This window comes from Quercus suber, unplaced genomic scaffold (assembly GCF_002906115.3).
Source record: "Quercus suber isolate HL8 unplaced genomic scaffold, Cork oak 2.0 scaffold_46, whole genome shotgun sequence".
In the NCBI taxonomy this organism is placed as follows: domain Eukaryota; kingdom Viridiplantae; phylum Streptophyta; class Magnoliopsida; order Fagales; family Fagaceae; genus Quercus; species Quercus suber.
In genome coordinates, this window is record NW_027069511.1 from 204527 (window position 1) to 224706 (window position 20180).

At 33.4% G+C, this 20180-nt stretch overlaps 3 protein-coding genes across 4 annotated transcripts; 2 read left to right on the plus strand and 1 right to left on the minus strand.

Annotated features, from left to right (window-relative positions):
• The first annotated feature begins 1536 nt into the window (after nucleotides 1-1536).
• On the plus strand, nucleotides 1537-3091 carry LOC136066764 (uncharacterized). Its single transcript, XM_065771571.1, has 2 exons — nucleotides 1537-1620; nucleotides 1826-3091. The coding sequence occupies exon 2, from the start codon at nucleotides 1960-1962 to the stop codon at nucleotides 2950-2952; it is 993 nt and encodes a 330-aa protein (XP_065627643.1). The 5' UTR covers nucleotides 1537-1620; nucleotides 1826-1959; the 3' UTR covers nucleotides 2953-3091.
• Nucleotides 3092-6568: 3477 nt separating this feature from the next.
• On the plus strand, nucleotides 6569-10921 carry LOC112020800 (uncharacterized). 2 transcript variants are annotated; one of them, XM_065771572.1, is made up of 6 exons: nucleotides 6569-6708; nucleotides 7741-7994; nucleotides 8535-8676; nucleotides 8799-8891; nucleotides 9760-9847; nucleotides 10355-10921. In XM_065771572.1, exons 1-6 carry the CDS (start codon nucleotides 6635-6637, stop codon nucleotides 10631-10633), a joined length of 930 nt encoding a protein of 309 aa, XP_065627644.1. In that variant the 5' UTR covers nucleotides 6569-6634; the 3' UTR covers nucleotides 10634-10921. The 2 variants fall into 2 exon arrangements, with proteins under 2 accessions (XP_065627644.1, XP_023909125.2); XM_024053357.2 differs by lacking the exon at nucleotides 6569-6708 and adding an exon at nucleotides 7216-7376.
• A 444-nt stretch (nucleotides 10922-11365) lies between these two features.
• Nucleotides 11366-15691, minus strand: LOC111992154 (leucine-rich repeat receptor-like serine/threonine-protein kinase RGI4). The gene is made up of 2 exons (XM_024023982.2): nucleotides 12456-15691; nucleotides 11366-12345 (listed from the first exon to the last, which is right to left on the minus strand). Exons 1-2 carry the CDS (start codon nucleotides 15277-15279, stop codon nucleotides 11888-11890), a joined length of 3282 nt encoding a protein of 1093 aa, XP_023879750.2. The 5' UTR covers nucleotides 15280-15691; the 3' UTR covers nucleotides 11366-11887.
• Between the last annotated feature and the right edge of the window lie 4489 nt (nucleotides 15692-20180).

The following is a 20180-nucleotide window of genomic DNA, read 5'->3' on the forward strand; positions in this document are numbered from 1 at the left end:
TATGAGGATGAGAATAATAAGAACCAGAATAAAAGAAGATAAAAAGATGGAAAAAGAGTGACATTAAAGTAGAGAGTAGTGTGGAGAAAAGATAGAGAAAGTGTAACAATAAGTTGGAAAATTAATATAAGAATAATAGTTAAAAATTAGAAAGAGGTGATATTTTGATTGTTAAATAATAGAGTTTTTTATTCACTTTAAATACGTAGATGTTAAAAAAATTATAGGAAAAATTAGAAAAATAATGATAATGACATAGTCACTGATGTAACTTAATAGGAGCGTAGTAGTAATAAATGCTACGCTTCAGCTTTTAGATATATACAGATATAAATATAGATTGATTGATTAGTTCGAAGAAAATGGACAAGGTGGTATAGGAGCACCTAAATTAGGAAAAATGATTCTCGACATTTGAAATTAATTTATTTCATTGTTCAGATAAAATATTAGGAAATCTAAAGTTGTATCAAATGCCACGTTTTATAAAATTTTAAACAACACTAGCCTCATTACACGTGTGATGAGGCTTTTTTTTATTTAAATTTTGAGTTTAATATAATTTTTCAATTTGAATTTATCTATTGTTAGCGAGTTTACACAGAAATGAATTTTTAAGAAACTAAAATTTAAGATTTGAAATTGAGCAAACTGCTAAGTTTAGTGTGTGCTAGTTTTTAAAAGAAAAAAAATGTATTAAATATGCATAAGATATACTTAAAGGGAAATGCTATGTTCACAACTTTTTTACAACGTTTTCACAACAAATCCTATGTAATAGGTTGTTACGGATTGTTATTGGTGGGGTAGAAAAATAGAGAGATGCTACGTCTACAATATTTTTACAACATTTTCATAACAAATCACAGGTGGTTAGTTGTTATTGGTTCAAATTTGAACATAATACTAAGATTATTTTTTTGCTCCAATAATAACAACTAGTAACAACTTGTTACTTAAAATTTGTTGTAAAAATGTTGTGAAAATGTTGTGGACATATCATTTCTCAGAAAAATAATTTCAATGATAGGTTCAAATTAGAACTAATAACAACTAACCACTTATAATTTGTTGTGAAAATATTATGGACGTAGCAACTCTCATATTTATATTTAAATAAAGAGTGTGTTAATTTTTAGGAAAAAAGTGTGTTTGGTAGATTTTTTTTTTCTTTTGAATTTTGTTAAATTACAATTTTAACCTATTTTTTATTTTTTAAGAATAAGGATTATCTAATTAAATTAGAAGTAATTTTGACATTTTCTAAAACCATAACTAACTTTTTAAACCTTCTTAATATATAGAAATAATACAATACACTCTAGATACAAAAAATAAAATTTTAAATGAACTTTTGATCCTTTTCCCTTGGTTAGCCACCCTACCTTCATGGCATCATTTTAAAATCGGAGAGATATTAATCTATTAATAGGAAAAATATTTATGCTTTTACACTTCGAGGACAGCCTCAGCGTAGATTTCATTCCTCAAACTAACCTTTTCATGTCAGTTTTTCCAAAACCTCCCACAGTTTCACCATTTCCTAACATAACATTTTGGCAGTTCTTTGACCTCTAGTTTGAGCCTCCCTCCCCATTCAACTCGGTGCCTGCAAATTTGGTACAGCAGTTTCCTTCTATAAACATAATTTAGGCATTCAAACATCTTCAATGATTTTCTTGGCTTTGATAATAATAGCAATGAAATTTTGATTCATCCCATATCTTTGACCTAATGTCTTTGCTTCAAATAGACAATATCTTATCATGCTGATATTCCAAACAAAGTGAAGGTTGAAGAAGATATATTCTATATTGTTATGCAGTTCTATCATTCTTGGAAGCATTGAAGTTTATATGGATTTGGTGACCAGGGATCAAAGAGCTTCAAATGACAATCCTCTATCAACATCACATTTGCAGGTTCAATCCAATCTTGTCCTAGTAAAAGTTCTTTAAAATGTCGAATTATATTCTGGGTGCTGCACCTTTTCCCAATCCAAAACCAGTCCCGCATCAACCACCAGCCAAGGAGAAAGTACATGAGCATCAGGCAACGAATAAAGCAGCCCCTCAGGCCTCTGTCACCTTTGTTTACCAAACCATTATAGCAGAATTGTGGCGGAATGTAACAGTGACATGGTGCAAGAACCTGATCCACCATTCCCTTAGCATCACGGTGGAAACTCCTCCTAATCAAGATCAATATACTTGCAAAATTGATTTGCGGACTTGGCAGTTTTGGGGTAGAAAAGGTCTCAAATCTTTTGAATTAGACAGGAAACGAGTGGATATTTTCTGGGATTTTAGACAGACAAAATTTTCCGGCAACCCAGATCCCTGGTCTAGTTACTATGTTGCCATGGTTTGTGGTCAAGAGGTGGTGTTATTGCTAGGGGATTTAAAGAAAGAGGCTTATAAAAGAACCAGGTCCAGACCAACCTTAGAAGACGCTATCTTGTTGTACAAGAAAGAGATTGTGTATGGAAAAAGATTTTTTTGTACTAGATCCATGTTAGTTGATGGTAAAAGAGAACATGACATTGTCATTGACACTTCTCTATCTGGGCCTGGTGATCCCGAAATGTCGATTATCATCGACGGGGAAATGATGATTCGCATTATGAACTTGAATTGGAGATTTAGAGGTAATGAGACCGTGATGCTGAACAATTTGCCAGTACAACTTTTATGGGATGTGCATGATTGGTTGCATACTATCCACGGGTCAGGCCCTGGCTTGTTCATATTCAAGCCAGGCACACTAGAATGTGAGGCAACTAGTGATCCTAATGGCACACTAGAATGTGAAGCAGATGGTGATCCTAATGGTAGTAACAGCAGCAATGGAAATGATAGTGACAGCATAATCGACTCAGTAGCCTCAGCACCTGCAAGCCCTTCATCCAAAACAACTTTTTGCCATTTTTTATATGCTTGGAGAACTGAATAAGAGTGTGAGACCAGTTGTGTCCAGTGATTCACAACATTATTTATTATGTTATACATGGTTAATATTTCAATGTAACATTATTAGAGCCTTCATTGTCCACTACATTGATATTCATCGTTTTTGCATTTCTTACATTTAGTTACCACAAACTGTGAAACTTTAGATCAAGTTTTATTGACATGAGATTTGAATGTAGTCATTTTTTTTTTTTGGCACCAGAAAATGGTAAATACTGAGTTTAACTTGAACTTTTGGGCATTTTACTTTCTTGCAGAATGTTACCTATTTTAACAATTATTTTGGCTCATAAATTGGAGTTAGTAGATTGGAATTTAGGAAATAGTTGAACAAGTCAAACCAGAATTCCAAACTGGCTCTATCCCAAAAGTTGCATTTTTAAAATAGTACAGAGTTTCTGTAGCAGTTAAAAAAGTTTATTAATAGAAAAACAATAGTGACCATCATAACTAAGTGGTTCCTTCCTCCTTTAAAATAGGCTGTTCCTTCTTGGTCTCAAGTTTTAGGCTCACCTATGAATCTCTTTATAGATTAATAATGGATCCAAGAACTAAATTGTTGTATAATTTGTTAGTACCCATCCTATTGTTAGGATAAAATTTAGCTATAAAATTGGTTATAACTAATTTTAAGCTACAACTTTACTTAATATCTTTTTATTAGAAGTGAATTTTGACAAATCTACCATTAGATTACAATTTCTTTTTATATCTTCCATACTTGCAAAATTTCTAAAACATTAAAAATCAATAGCTATATTATCAATAAATTGTTTAAATTGCAAGTTTTTATAGTTTAAAATTATACATAAAATATAAGCTTATAGATCATGTAGTAAATAATATTTAATTGATACGAAATTTAACATGTATGTTAAGAGTGTAAAAAACATTCAAACCAATTGTTAGATTTTCAAAATATATAGTAATATTAATTTTTTTTTTTTAAAGAAAGTTATAATTTTAACAAACCAATTGTTAGATTTTCAAAATATATAGTAATATTAATTTTTTTTTTTTAAAGAAAGTTATAATTTTAGGTTACAACCAATTTTGTAACTAAATTTTGTCCTTATTGTTATCAAAATTTGAATTAAATAGCAGATTAATCTCTATTATCAATAACTTTGGTGACACAAATTTTTTCACAATGGTTGAGATGATGTTATGATTGGTGTGTAATAAAAATGGTGAAACTATGTAAAAATGATATTGCTCTAATTATTATTTACCACCTTAACAAATTAGAATAATTGTTAAATGTCTTTTATGTTTAACCATTTTATGAAATACTAGTTCTTAAATGCTACTGAAATTTCATCATTGTAGGAAGAAAAATATATTATGGATAGTCAAAATAATAACAGAAATAAAAAATAAGACCAACATAAAAATAAAATCAAATACCATGAGCCAAAATGAAAAATTTAAATCGTAAAGGGCCAAAAAGAAGAAAACCCTAAATTTGAAAGCTTAAAAGTGTATTTTGATCAACTACTTTAGTGACAATATATTTTTGGCAGGATGAACATTTTTTCTTTTTTGGTAATATAAAAATGACCATATTAACGTGTTGATTTATAGTTAACTAAGAAGAAAAATTATAATATAAATTTAGTATATTTGAATTTTTCTTACTATATTTCATATTTGAAAGCTTCAATGAAAAAATATAATTATAAAGACAGAACCATAGGATCAATTTAATGATTTTGGAAGATTGCATGTAAATAAATATATAAACTTGTGCAAGTCCGTCTCTATCGTTAGTTTATCCCTTTTATCTGGCTAGCATGATAAGGAGGAATCCGTCCCAACTCCCAACTCCATATCTGAAAAAAAGGGGCATATACAAATATTGCCTTTACTAGTTAGGGCTGATCCATGGTCCGTCATTATCTCTCGCGGGATCGTATTAGAGCATTCGTATCAATTTGTGTAAAGATTTCTGTTTATTTTACATACTCACTTTTCAAAACATCTTACATTAGATTATTTATTTTGCACTACACTTTCTTAAAATATCATTTGTTTTTCCTTGATTTTATTTAATTTTTTCTATTTTTTCGCACACAACAACCACAATTCATTGTCTTTTTTCATCTTTAGGATACGTAAAAAAAAGAATAAAAATTAAATGCAAAATAAATAATGTCAGTATAAATTTACAGGGTTCCTATAACAACCTATATTTTTACACAACTTTGCATGGCTTGATGATAAATTTTGAAACTATAACTAAAATGCGATACTATTTCTATTATGCAAACACTTATGCAAGCGCTCTTTTTTAAGTACGGGAATTTGCAAAGGAGATCCCAAAGCATAATCAAGAGTCAAGATCCACCAATGTATGTTTTCACTATTGAACCAAACAACGTATGGATGTACGCCTACCTTCGAAATCTCCATTCCATGTTACTCATTGTGTGTAGTATGGTCCTTGTAATAAATTTTCACCCTTCAAATATTCCAGTTTGGACTCATGAATCACTTTCACTTCCTGTGGCTGGATCATATATAACTTACTTATTATTAGCCCCTATCATTTTTGGAATAGTAGTCCTCGCCATGAAAATTTTCCTTAGTATAATATAGAATAGGCAAATGTTAATAAGCACCGTAAGGTACTTGTTAAGGTTAAAATAATGTGAGTCTTATTTAATAAAAAAATTAAATATATAGGAAAAATTATATACAGTTGATCCTAAAACCAATAAAGTTAACAAAATACTTACATAAAACTGAATGACTGACAAAAATTCTAACATAAAATGGTGCGGTAACGAGCACCTTACGGTGCCCATTAACACAACACTATAGAATATTTAACAAATACTATACATAAAAGTCCATATTCTTTTTCCCTTTTTTTCCCAAAACCGCCCATTCCAAGATTAGGTATAATTGCATTGTCTCCACACATGAGCCACCTCTCCACATATGGCTCATAGTCGTCCAACAATTGGGTTGAGCTAAGGTGAAAGAAAGTGCTAATTAATTATCAACGGCTCATTAACTTTTTTGCTTCAACATATTCATTGCTTTCATGAAGCTAATAGATGTGCTGATGGGTTAGTTAGAATAGGTGCCAATCAATCCAGTTTTTCTTTGTTGTATAATAGTCAACCTATGGACTTGTTAGATACTTGGATTTTTTTTTTTTATTCAGACTTGAATAATCTATTATTTTTCAAATGTTGTCCTCAACTTTGTGTTGTTCGCTAATTTTTGTTAATGCATTTCTTTCTCTACCCACAATAATAATAATAATAATACAAATATTAAATATTAAAAAAATTCATAATAAATTTTTTTTTCTTTATACAAGATAAAAATTATATTTTAATCTAATCTAAGAAAAAATAGTTATTAACAATTGGATATAAATAAACCACTAATCCTTCATTTCCCACAGAGCATTAATTTAGGCTCTATTTCTTTCTTAAAATCAAAACACACACAATAGCAAACAATTATTTGGGCCTGAGCCCTGAGTACATGAGTGGGCCCAGAACTTATTCATTACGGCCCAGAAAATTACAGAAACCGAATATTCACGCTCCTACTAGAACATTGTCAAACACGCGCCCCTGAAAACAAATTTACAAAACCCTGACCCATCCCAAATTAGGGTTTATGACTTGTCTCTAAAAACTCAAAAAATGGCGGCTTTGGCGGGAAATCTCAGCTCCAGAATCTCATCCCAACTTCAATATCGAGTCTTCTTCATTCCCTGGTGAGAAATTTCTCTGAATTCTGCTTCATAACTTTTGTACCCTCTGTTTGGCTGCCTAGAAAAAGAAGGAAATGGAAATTAAATCATATACATATAACCTTTTTGGATTTTCTGGAATTGGGTATTATTCTCTTAGTTCAGAATATGGTTTTTTTTTTTTTTATTAAAAAAAAAAATTAAATTTCTTTCTCTACCCACGAAAAAAAAAATAATACAAATATAAAATATTAAAAAAATCATAATAAAATTTTTTTTATTTATAAAAATAAAAATTATATTCTAACCTTATCTAAGAAAAAATCGTTGTTAACAACGGGATATACATAAACAATTAATCCTTCATTTCTGTAACATTAATTTAGGCTCTATTTCCTTCTCAAAATCAAATCACAAACAATAGCAAACAATTATTTGGGCCTGAGCCCTGAGTACATGAGTGGGCCCAAAACTTATTCATCACGGCCCAGAAAATTACAGAAACCGAATATTCACGCTCCTACTAGAACATTGTAAAAGGCGCCCCTGAAAACAAATTTACAAAACCCTGACCCATCCCAAATTAGGGTTTATGATTTGTCTCTAAAAACTCAAAAAATGGCGGCTTTGGCGGGAAATCTCAGCTCCAGAATCTCATCCCAACTTCAATATCGAGTCTTCTTTATTCCCTGGTGAGAAATTTCTCTGAATTCTGCTTCATAACTTTTGTACCCTCTGTTTGGCTGCCTAGAAAAAGAAGGAAATGGAAATTAAATCATATACATATATTCTTTTTGGATTTTCTGGAATTGGGTATTATTCTCTTAGTTCAGAATATGGTTTTTTTTTTTATTAAAAAAAAAAAAATTAAAACTCGCTTCCCAATCAATGAAATCTCTCAAGTCTAATGCTTCAATTTTTATTTTCTTTTCCTACAATTTCTCAGCAGCCAAACAAAAGATTAATAATTTACAGAATTATTTCACTGAAAGTTGAAAATTTGTGGACATGTAATCTTGTGGTAGTTTCCAATAGTAATTTTCTTTTCATTTATAGGGTGAAGAAGAACAATGCCACGGCAATCACTTGTTTGCAGAGTAGGGACTATAGTTCATCGGTTCCAGTTAGGTACATTCCTAAGAAATCTTCTAAGGTTAACAAACCTGAAAGTCCTCTGCCAATAAAGGGTTCTAAGAAACCCAGTAACCGTTCCGATACAATGCAGAGAAGTATAGTTTTTGATGAGGATAAATCTCGAAATCACAATCATATGTTCAAGGATAATGTGTTGTTGGATGATTTTGAAGGAGGTATGTAATGTATTTTTAGTTTATTCAAAGTGGTGAAAGAAAATTGAGATTAGTTTCTACATTGAATGATTGGTAAACTATGAGTAATGTTTTGATGGTGCAATGTTTGTGAGCAATGTTATGTTTTATAGCATTTTAATCTGTTGGTGGTGGTGATCTTGAAACTTCGTGGTTACTTAATGCATGAGCTTTAAGTATGAGGTCTGAGCTATGAGATTCATTCATTCTATTCACAAGTGGGGAGACAATATATTATATGTTTTAAGTTGAAAATAAAGTGGCCATGCAGATGGTTAGATAAGCATGAAGAATGACATTCTTAAAACCATGTGTTCCCTTTGTATATTTTTTTGTTATGTACAAAGAAAATGGATATAGATTAATCTACAGATGTTGCATTGCTGTTTGATGTAACTTTAGCATGTTGTTCTCGTGTTGTTAACTGTGCTCAATATGTATGCAAAATTCTAGCAATATGCATCAGACATAAGGCATTTCTATAGCTGGAAAAAGAAATTCTTCATGATGTGGCATTTGTAGACTATGAATTCATGGAAGAGACTGAGGAGGTTATTGAAAACTCCAGTATCCATCAAAGGAAGGATTCCAAGCAGGATGTATCATGTGCTTTTGAAACTAAGCAAGATGCAGAAAAATTGGCAGTTGAATTACTTGCAACAAGGTTAGAATATTACTTTCTGCAAAATCATAGCTTCAGGACATATCAAGCATGTGTGTCTGCTTCTGCAAGCAGAAGAAGATAAGGGCAATCTGTTTTTTTGAGTTTGTTTTCTTTCTTTGCAGAGCATTCACAGCTGTTGAAATGAGGAAGAAACTGCATGGCAAGGGATTTTCACCTGATACCGTGGAGTCAGTGATAGATGATTTCCAGAGAAGGTACAAAAGTAATTAGTTATGATCCATTATGCTTAAGCTGTTCATTGGCAACTTTTTAAAATGGTCACTGACTTGATTGGGTCCACAACTTTCTTGATTATTTGTTCTTCTTTATATTGCAACTGGGCAAGAATATTTTCTCTTCTTGTGTCTCTTAAGTCTTATCAACTTCCATTCGCATCAACAATAGAATTATGGACTAAAAAAGAACTAGAAATAGCATTATCAAATCTTCAAGTTAATGTTTAATTTTGGGATTCCCATTTTTGAAGCTATCACTCTTTTTTCTTATAAGTCAGATGCTGCTAACAATGGACTGTAGCTTATAAATTTAGATTACAGCTTCAGTTGCATGATTTCTATTTTTGATTATTGTAGGATGTTGTATTCTTGTTACCTGATGCCTAGAGGTCAAAATTTTGAAAGTGGGTTTTTTTTCCCCTGTCTCTTCTTTCCTGTGGATCTGAGTTATCTTTTTGAAGGACTCCAGGCACTTTCTATCAGATCTGTAGTTTTAACTGATTTTCTATTACAACCTTTGTCAATTTGAACTTGTTCAGTAAGCTTTCAAAGGTATTCTTGCCAATGAGTTCTAGCTCAGATAGCACCTCCTCCCCCATGAGAAAAGGTGGAGGGTAAGGTTGTGGGTTCAAATCCCATTGGGGTGTGTGTGTGTGTAAACTTACCAATTTAAAATAAATAAATAAATAAAGGCTTTCAAGTGTATACAATCCATTTCTTATTTTTCAAGCATGTATTACTATTTCTAGCACTTTTTTTTTTTTACTATGAATATCATTGTATTCTAATATTTTCACTCATCCGTATAGATTCTGTTTGCAAGTTTGACCCTTTTTGTTTATTGTAGAGGGTTTATAAATGATAGCTTGTATGCGGAAACATTTTCTCGGTCTAGATGGTCTAGTTCAAGTTGGGGACCAAGGCGTATCAAGCAGGTAAGCTCTCCTGTTTATCCTACCAAACACTTTAAAAAAAGAAAAACTATTGTATCCTACCAAATATCACAACATGTTATTATATAAATCTCTGAGAGCTCAGCTGCCTCTCTAGCCATGGGCCTTCTTTCTCTTTTCAATGTTATTTGGTAGCTGTTTCTTGTCAGCTGCTGCTTCTTCTTTGAGTTCAGATATTACTTTTGTGTATTTTCTTTTAATAAAACCTTAGGGGAGACAACTATTTTGTTATCCATTATTATTTTGTTCCAAATGATTTACCCCAAAATATTTTGTTTTCTTATCGTCAACTTAAGTTGGAATATGGTCTTAATTTTGTAACCTTCTAAAATAATGTGATATTTGTGTGTGGTATCTAAAAGTAAAAAATTTGAGGATAGATTGCATGAAAATCTGTAAAGGTAAAGAATGGGACTTATTGCTTTCATTTTCTTTATGTTATTCTTAGGGGAAATATATTTCTTTATGTGAGCATTGTTGTTGGATCAGGCACTCTTGAGAAAAGGAGTAAGTGAAGTTGATGCAGAGAATGCAGTAAAACTGGTTTTTGAGAAAGGTGAATCCAGTGATCATGAGTCAAGTCTTGGGTTGTCAAAGACTTCTGTGGATCATTTATTTATCCAGGCCTCAAAGCAGTGGCTCCGAGGTCAGGATGTGCCAAAAGAGAAAAGGAAATCAAGGATAATTCGCTGGCTTCAATACCGAGGGTTCAATTGGGGTGTTATCAGCATCATATTAAAGAAATTAGAATCTCAGCATCCTCCCTAAGCAACGATGGAGCTGTTTTATTTTCATGGCTCCTAAGAATTGGGATGGTGCCATTTTCATCACTTCACATGTATATTTTGTAATTTGGATAGGGTTACACTCTCCATTGGAACACATGCTCTGTCCAGAAAAATTACTACATCAGCCTACCCTAGAGCCATCTAATCTAGGTAGAATTACTTAAGTGACGATTCAAAGATGCTTTTGGTGGGATCAACATTCTTATTTCAAAGTGTAGAAGTTCTCATGTACCACAATAACCATCTTAACGAAATCCAGTTGTTTGTATGGTGTATGTGTTTAGTCATTGATTTGTAGTTATTACTCAAGAAGATAAACTGCGATGGTTTACCTTCTTACTTGCATTGTTTATAAATGTTGCTACAGTTCATGTTTGAAAACTGCTGCTGCTTCTTTTTGATAATATGTATGAAAGCTTATATGAAAAAATGAACTTGTAAATACTGGAATGTTATGTAAACTGTTAGGTCAATTTAATTCTTGGGGATGTTATAGACAGCCTGGGTGCACAATATAAATGAGACAGTAACCTTTTTTTTTTTTAAGATCAAGTTAACCTCAATGATCCATTAGTACTATTATTATGCTCACGTTATCACAAACCATGTGCAGCGATTCTTTAATTGGAATTGTTATGTTGTTTTGGTATGTCTACAAGTTAATGGTCCTGCTGGCACATGTGCTTCCGATTAAGACAGAGAGTCTTATAAACCAAGACTAATATCCTTACAGAAGAGTTTTTTTATTGCTGTAAAGTTTCTTTCAGACTGCACATGGACATGTGATGTATGTATCCTGGGACCATGTGGGTACTGCTGGAAAGACTATCACAGAGAGAGAGAGAGAGAGAGAGGAATCTCATTCCCTTACAATAAATTCTAACTACATCAATCCAAAAATACCAATCATTGTATTGGCTTCAACACACCCTGCAGTCTCTCTCTGACCTTCAAGAGACAGTTACTGTTCCCAAGATAATCCTCCTCTATAGCAGAGACATCAAGGAAGTTACTATCTTAAAGCTCCAGAATTATGTTGCCTATGTTAAGGCTATATTTACTACTTAATTGAGAATTTTGCTAACAGATTAATTATTTTGATTTACAACAACCACATATAGTAAAAACTACAAACAAAAATTACACTACAACTCCTCCTGTATTGTTCTTGCCTCCTCTAATGGATATGCACAAAACATAAAGCAAATAGCCTCTTGAAATCTTGATTCTGATCTTAGATTGAATCATCAGAGAAAGCAAAGGAACAATTGGAAGACCCTTGTAAAATTACTTTCCTAGCAGGAGGTGAGGAACGAATAGCTTCTGACAAACCTCCCTTTGACATGTCAGGTTCTGGCCTTGTGGCCTCGACATGTCGAATTTCTGTGAGCATTGCAACAACATCTTTCATCATAGGACGATCATCAGGTCGCGTACTGACACAGAGAAATGAAACTGCCAGTGTTTGGAGCATCTCATGCATTGTAGGGTCAGCCCTCCCCCTAAGCTTTGAATCAAGAATGTCAACTGGGTCTCTCTTGGTAGCTAAGTGGTCACGCACCCATCGAACTAAGTTTGCACCACCAGGCAATGTTGGATCTAATGGGTGCCTCCCAGTCAAGACCTCTAGTAGAACCACACCAAAACTGTAAACATCGCTCTTCTCAGTGATAGGCTGCATTGATGCATGCTCTAAGAACACCAAAATAATAATAATAAAGATTTATTAGTGGGTTATTGAAATGAAATTATTGAAGAACAAAATTAAGCTAATTGAAATTAGGTAGGAAAAAGAAAAGTACCAGGAGCCATGTATCCGTAAGAACCAGCAAGATGAGGTTTTTGACTTTGTTTGGTAGCATCATCACCACCATTGCTGTTCACAATCCTAGCCAAACCAAAGTCAGCAAGGTAAGGTTCATAGCTAGGACCCAACAACACATTCATAGCTTTCACATCCCCATGCAAAATAGCAGGCACACAGTCATGGTGCAAGTATGCAAGTGCATGTGCTACACCCAAAACAACATCATATCTGGTCTCCCACTCTGCACCTCCCTTGCCAGCACCATGAAGAAGTGAGCTCAAGCTTCCATTTGGTAGGTAATCATAGAACAGCAGCTTCAGGTTCCGATTTGATCCCCAACCCAGTAGCCGAATGATATTCTTGTGTCGAATTGAACCAAGTGTCTGAATTTCAGAGTTGAATGCTCCTGACTCTTCTGATGACCACATCTTCTTAACTGCTAGTGTCTCTCCATTTGGAATTGTCACCCTGTATACAACTCCAGAGCTCCCAGTGCCAATCACATTAGATGATGTTAGATTCCGGACTATTTCATCAATGGAGAAGTCGAGCTTTTGATATAAAGTCATTTCCCAATTGTCATCTTCCATGAGCTTGCTGTTGGCCAAGCGGGCACGTACTAACATGTAGATTGAGAGAAGTACCAGTACTACACTAGTACTAATGAGGACGGACATAACTAGCTTCATGGCTGTTCTGGCATGGCCAACAGGTCCCATGCTTCCAGCAGGAGTTACGACCCCATTAGAGATGTAGAGACCTTTGTTTGCAGCCAAGTCACTGAGAGGGAGTTTCCTAAAGAATGGAGTGTTGGGCAATTCACCTGAGAAGTCATTGAAGGAGATATTGAGGGAGACAAGGTTTTGAAGGTTTACAAGAGTGTCCAGATTGCCACTGAGCTTGTTGTGGGAAATGTCTAGGACTCCCAGCTTGCTAAGACCAGAGAATTCAGATGGTACCTTACCAGAAAGTTGGTTGCAGCTTAGATTGAGAGAGATTGCAAGTGCTGGAATTTGACCGAGTTCCTTTGGAATCTCACCAGAGAAACTATTGCTGCTGAGGTCTAGTAATTGTAGATTACTACAAGACAGGATCTCAGCTGGAATTATACCAGAAAGTTGATTCTTGCCAAGAATGAGTTTGGCTAAATCTTTCAATGACCCAATGCTATGAGTCAGTGGCCCTGTAAGCCTATTGTCTGAGATGTCCACAAACTGCAGGCTTTCGGGGAAAGTATCTGGCACAAAACCAGTGAGTCCATTAGAATGAAGATCAAGAAACTCAAGTCCTTGGCAGCCAGATATTGATGGAGGAATTGCTCCCACAAGACGGTTGCTGCTAATGTCGACAAAATTCAAACTTTTCAAGTTTCCAATCTCCGATGGAATAGTTCCCCCAAGCCTATTGCCACTGAGTCTTAACCTGTACAAGTTTGTGCAGTTTCCTATATCAGGAGGTATAAAGCCAGAGAGATTATTAGAAAGTAGCAGCACCTTTGTAAGATTTTTCAATGCAAATATCTGCTTCGGTATTGGACCAAACAAATTGTTATAAGACAGATCAAGAGACTGAAGTTCCTGGCACTCAGAGAGGCTCTCTGGAATTTTTCCAGATAGCCTATTACGCCAGGCAAAAAATAGTGTTAAGCTCTTTAGATTGCCAATAAGAACAGGAATATCGCCTACAATGCTGTTGTTGTCGATTTCCAGATTAACAAGAGCCGTGCAATTTGAGATTTCAGAAGGTATGGTACCTGATAACTGATTAACACTCAGCTGAAGGTCATGAAGATTGGAAAGCTCTCCAACACTCTTTGGCATACTACCTGTCAGAAGATTTTCTGATAAGTCAATGACTTTGAGCTCTCTGCAGCTTCCTATCTCATCTGGGATTGTACCAACTAGGATGTTCTGCCACAACAACAATTTCTGAAGCATTTTAAGCTCTCCAATTCTCCTTGGGATTTGACCAGAGAGGGAATTTTGATACAAGAACAAATTCTGCAACTCACTGCAATTTGCAATCTCTTCTGGGATAGAACCAGACAATAGAGACGTATAAATGGCTATGGTTTGAATTTTTTTCAACATTCCAATTGATGAAGGGATGTTTCCAGAAATGCTGGTTTCAGCCAGGCCTAACATAACCAAGTTGGTGCAGTTTCCAATCTCCCAAGGCAGCTCACCCTTAAGATCTTTATTCCCACCTGCTCGGAAGACTTGTAGCTTGTTTAGTGCTCCAATACTCCTTGGAATTTCGCCACTGAGTTGATTGTCCATGAGAGTCAGATACACAAGACTTGAGAGGTTTCCAATATTAGAAGGGATTACACCTTCAAGGTAATTTGAATTAAGACGTAAAGTTTGCAGTTTGCTTAGCCTGCAAAGTTCATCTGGGATTTCTCCTGAGAGAGAATTGTCACTGAGATCTAGTATACTGAGCTCATGATAGTCTCCGAATTCTTTTGGAATTGTTCCAGTGAGATTTGTTGATAATAGGGCAATGATCTTCAAGGACCTGAGAGGTTGTAAATTTGAAGGCAATGAGCCTTGCAAATCTACTTCTTTCAACCTTATCTCCAACACTTGGCCATTTGAGTTGCATTGAACCCCAAGCCAATTGCATGGACTGGGGTCCAAAGGATTCCATGAATTCAATGCGTTTGTGGAGCTGTTTAAACTGTTCTTCCATGCTAAAAGAGCCTGTCCTTGCTCATCAATAGAGTAACAACAAGTAAATAAAAGTGTGTTTATTGAAAGAAGTAAGGTGAAGGAGAAGACTCTGGGAGAAAGCAAGAGATGCCTTAGACTTGCAGGCATTGCTGAGAGAAGAGAACAGGTGATCTGTTTTGGGATTGTAGAGGGGGGAACCCCATGTTTTGTTTATAGAAGAAAAGCAGAAGATTTGGATCCAAGAGCACCTTCTTTATTTTATTATTATTATTGTAATTGGTATTGTTTTTTAGTTTAGAGATGGTGATGGGGATAGCTTTCTGGATTTATCTATGTATCTGTTTTTTTTCTTTAATGCATTATTTGTTTAGCCTTTCAGTTACTGAGCACAAAGCTTTATGATTTTAATTTCTGTTTGTTACTCTCTTTTTAAGTTAGTCTTTTACCAGGAGTAAGCTGTCAGAAATGACAATGACGGTGATGAATGTTTGTGTAAAGAAAATTTCCTTTGTTTATTGCTCACTTTGACAGAGGATTTCTGTTTGTTACTCACTTTGTAAGTTAGTCTTTTACCAGGAGTAAGCAGTCAGAAATGAATATGGTTGTGAAGAATGTGTGTGTAAAGAAAATTTCCTTTCTTATTGCTCAGTTTTGACTGTTTCATCATCTTGTTTTTTGGGTTATCTAGTTGTATCCCAATCTATGTAATTATTATAATTGGAAGATAAAATTGACATGGTTAAGTTGTACAGGAAATCAGGAACTGATAAAATGAGGAGTAACAGTTTCCTTATCTCTTAGCAATCTGTGAGCCGTTCGATTGGTGGATTATCCTGAAGATAGTGATGGGCTAATGATCAAACCAACCAGACACAATGACCCATTTGAATGTTTTAGCCCCAGATTTGTTAATTAAGATGGTCATGTCTTCTTTAATAAGCAAGGTCCAGAGGTGGTCCATCAATTTATGTGGTTTATAGTTGATGAGCCTGCCATGTGGTTGTTACTGAATGTGTTTCTGTAACTTCACAGTGTTTTCAGGAGGTAAAAACAAGTACACCGTACGCATATTTCTATCAAATTTTGATGTTTGAGCTAGAGAATAAGAGTCATACCCTACGCATAAAACTTCTACCTCTACGAAATTTGAAAAAAACGGTGAATGGTGATTGGTAGACAGTCTTGCCTTTTTTTTTTTTTTTTCTTCTTGTTTTTACGAGTTTTGCTGCATTATTAAATAGTGTTAGGAAGGTTCAATTGGGTTTTGGTCAAGAAACTATACTCAAAAATAGGTTTTCTTTATTATTTTGCTATGACTTACTTGAATTTCAGGTCACTGAATCATTTATTCTATAGAAGGAGAATGAGTATATTTAATCATTATGAAAGGCATTGATCGAGATCTATATGGTTTTGTTTTATAGAATCGAGGAAGTTTGTGGAATCTGATTGAGAAGAAGTTAAGTGCACATGGAGTGAGGAATATGATAATATATACAGCTTTATAAGCTGCATATATCGTCATGCTGTCTGGTGGTCTTTGCTGTAAAGGATTAAGAAAACAAAAAAAGGTTCATTGTCCTTGAGTGGAAGGGACAACATCACACTCACTTAGAGTTCTTAATTAAGATTAATGCACCAAACCCAAATGACTAACATAAAAAATTCAAAATTAAAAAGGATAATTGTTGTAAAATATTAGGTAAATGCGGTCTCATGCCGTATTGCAGTTGGCAACATGAGGTCACGGGCTACATTTTCGAATATGAATTCTTAAATTCACAAATGTTTGTTTCTTTGAAGAAATATTGTCCAAATATGCTTCCTTTGTCTCTATTGATAACACTGCATGATGAAAAAATAAATAAAAATCACTTTGTGATTGTGGCTTGGTAATATAGGATTTAGTGGGGGAAAGTATAGTTTTATACATGTGATAAATTAATTTTATACTTTTAATTATGCCAATGTAAATCTCACATTTTTTTTTTGTTGTTGAGGTTTTTCCCACTCTTTAATGTAAGGAAATAAAATGGAAAGCAATAGGGTTGAGTAAGACAATGCTTTTTGTGTGTATTTGTGTTATATTTCTCATGCTAAATTTAACTAACTGAGATGGAGATTTTGATTTTCTTTGTGTAGAATTTAAATTGACACAATTGAAAATGTAGGTTTTATTTTGTCATATATAATTGTGGATTTTTTTGGAGGGAGGAATATTTCCCCTAGAATAATGTGTAGACATGCTCCTTATGTTAAACAAAAATTATATAAACTAATAAACCATTTCCATAGTTATGCATATCTATGATATAATATATAATAATATATTATGTTATATATTACACTATAGCTTAACTAGTTGACATCTCTTTTTGTATCCATGATATTTAGGGTTCAAATTCCTCTCCCTTGTTGTAATTATCGACTTATGGAAAAAAAAATTCTAATTATCAAGTGCCATAAATCTTGCAAGCATTTATCAATAAATAAATAATTCTTAACAGTAAACAAGGCTACTGGCCACCTTAAAAGACTGTACTATGTATCTTTTGCCTCATGGTGGACAAAAAGAATGGTATAACTTCCATTATTAATTGTGTATCAAAGTTTCCTCTAAACTGAGAGGTATATGAGCATATATTTATTGTGAAAAAAATCTGGTAAACAGTAATTGCAATGTAGCAACCTCACCATATAGCCTCACAAAAAAATATTCAATGATGTAGACAACTGAAGTGTAGACAACTTGAAGAAGTACTTCTTTTTCCTTACTCGATCCAATGAATCCTAATGATGAGAACCCCTGATTTGATTAAAGATCCTTAAGCACAATCTGACCATAAATTTTAATGCATTATCTTCTTGGTACGTATCATATACATATTACATGACCAAATATCATTGATTGATATGGACCCCAGGGTGCTTCATTTGTAGCTAGCTTAGGAGACTTTCAATCTCCATCACCATGCTTTAATTTCTCGTTATACTATTCATTACTTCTCATGTGCAATTTGGCCAACATTGATGGGTACTTTGACATGAATTTGCCAACAAACTTATGATATAAACACAATTTGTAAGTTTAAAAAAATGGCTGAAGTAAAAGTATATATCTCATCAATAATTAGTCGAGTGAACAAAAAATTTACAATTAATTTGTTTAACAATTATTGAGTTTGTATATTGTGATGGGTGCAATGTCGATGATAAGTCTACATAAAAGTGATATTACACTAATCATAATCTATCATTTCAATAAATTTTGAAAAAAAAAAAAAAAATTTCTAGCATAATATAAGGTTGAAAGAAAGGACAAGGATCCAGCTAAATATGGATAAGAAAAATTAGTTCATCTGAAATGGTCCCTCCTCTAACCACATGCCTTGTACTGTTTTAAATGTTTTCTCGGTGAAAGGCTACTCAAACAAATATGGGCTTGCCTTTGCCTATCTATCATAAAAATAAAAGAATTGGTTTTCAACTTTCGAGATATGAATTTTGCCATACATACTAGTACCACACGAATGGGTGCGTGGTGTCTTTTTCACCGAGCAATAATGATTAGTTAAATTCCCACATGCAGTAGTGGTAACGTACTAGCAAGACAGTACGTGTGGCGATTTTCCTATGCCTGCTCGAGTACTTCTTTTTGAGTTCTTCCAACTTTCTACACCAACTAAACTAATTTTATGGTTGCAAGTCGCAACTGTTTTTATAACTTGTTAAAACCATAATTTACAAAACAAAAATAATAATAATAATTTTATAGTTACAATGGGATTAAAGGATTTGAATCTTGAACCGTTTAAAACATTAAGAGGTTATAATATAAAATTGAAGATTTGAATCTTGGATGTTTCTATTGAAAACATCAAAAAGTGTTAGTGATGGAACTGGAATTTTAAGAATGAGCTGCCAAGATAATAACAAACATAAAAAAAATGAACTAATTTTAAAGTGTAATACAAGAAATATGAAGAGTTTTGAGAGGGGGGCAATCATACATCTATTGTAAATTTTATGTAAATTTCAAGGTAAAAATCTAATATTTGAGTAGTTTGAGGGGAACCATATATCTTTTGAAAATTTTAGCTAAATCTAGCAGTAAAAATTAAAGATTTGAAAATTTTGGGACCTTTTTTGTGGTTTTGTCTTTGAGAGGTGTCAACTAATTGAATTACAAAATTTTTGGCAGCCATAATTTATAATTAAAGTAACGTTACTTTTACATTGACTCACGTCACTAATCATTGATACTACTTTTTTTTTTAAAGAGATACTAATATTACTTTTTATTACACACATACAAGTTACAAAAAATCATAGTAATAGTAATAGTTATTGTGAAAAATTTGTCACTTAACATAATTGGTTTTCACCATAATCTTTTGTGGGATCCCATGCACATGGACATGGTCATTGTCTCTTCATTGTTTAAATCTGAGTGAACTTTTCCAGTTGCTGTGTTGGTTTTTTTTTTTTTTTTGGGTATATTTTGCCACGTCCATGGCCTCTTTTCCATTCAAGTCACTGAATAATGTTTGAAGGAAAAAACGAAAAGTCTTTCTCACTTTTGTACTGTGGTGGGCTAAGTGAAGAGTGTATATGAAATTTTCAGTGTCTATAGCAAGGCTTAAAGAAAGAAGCCATATAAGTTTGGACTAAGGTCACGATTGAAGGGTCCTGATTTGTTCTAAATCTTATGAGAGATTTGATAATGCATTACTTTTATTTTATTTTAAAAAAATTTTAAATTATTTCTCACTGTCAAATTTATTATATATAGCTGCTGCATTATTTTTCCTCAAAAAATTTTGCCCTTATTCACCAATCATGTTATGTTGGTCACAATCAAATATGGTTATCTCAATGTGAAGGGGTTGAGATTCGGATCTAAATCACATTCTGGTGCTACATGGTAGATCTCATCACATGAATGTCATATTTTGTACATTATTTTCTTTATTTCACATCCATGATTGATAGGAATCAGATCACTATCAATGGTTTAATGGCAAACAAGGTCGGACTGGCACATGACA

Excerpts from the sequence above, each read along its gene's own strand:
- LOC136066764 (XM_065771571.1), top strand. The coding sequence starts at position 1,960 with ATGTCGAATTATATTCTGGGTGCTGCACCTTTTCCCAATCCAAAACCA.
- LOC111992154 (XM_024023982.2), bottom strand. The coding sequence starts at position 15,279 with ATGCCTGCAAGTCTAAGGCATCTCTTGCTTTCTCCCAGAGTCTTCTCC. Across the intron at positions 12,346-12,455 it reads TTACGGATACATGGCTCCTG|AGCATGCATCAATGCAGCCT; the intron begins GTACTTTTCTTT and ends TGGTGTTCTTAG.
- LOC112020800 (XM_065771572.1), top strand. The coding sequence starts at position 6,635 with ATGGCGGCTTTGGCGGGAAATCTCAGCTCCAGAATCTCATCCCAACTT. Across the intron at positions 6,709-7,740 it reads CGAGTCTTCTTCATTCCCTG|GGTGAAGAAGAACAATGCCA; the intron begins GTGAGAAATTTC and ends TTTCATTTATAG. Across the intron at positions 9,848-10,354 it reads GACCAAGGCGTATCAAGCAG|GCACTCTTGAGAAAAGGAGT; the intron begins GTAAGCTCTCCT and ends TTGTTGGATCAG.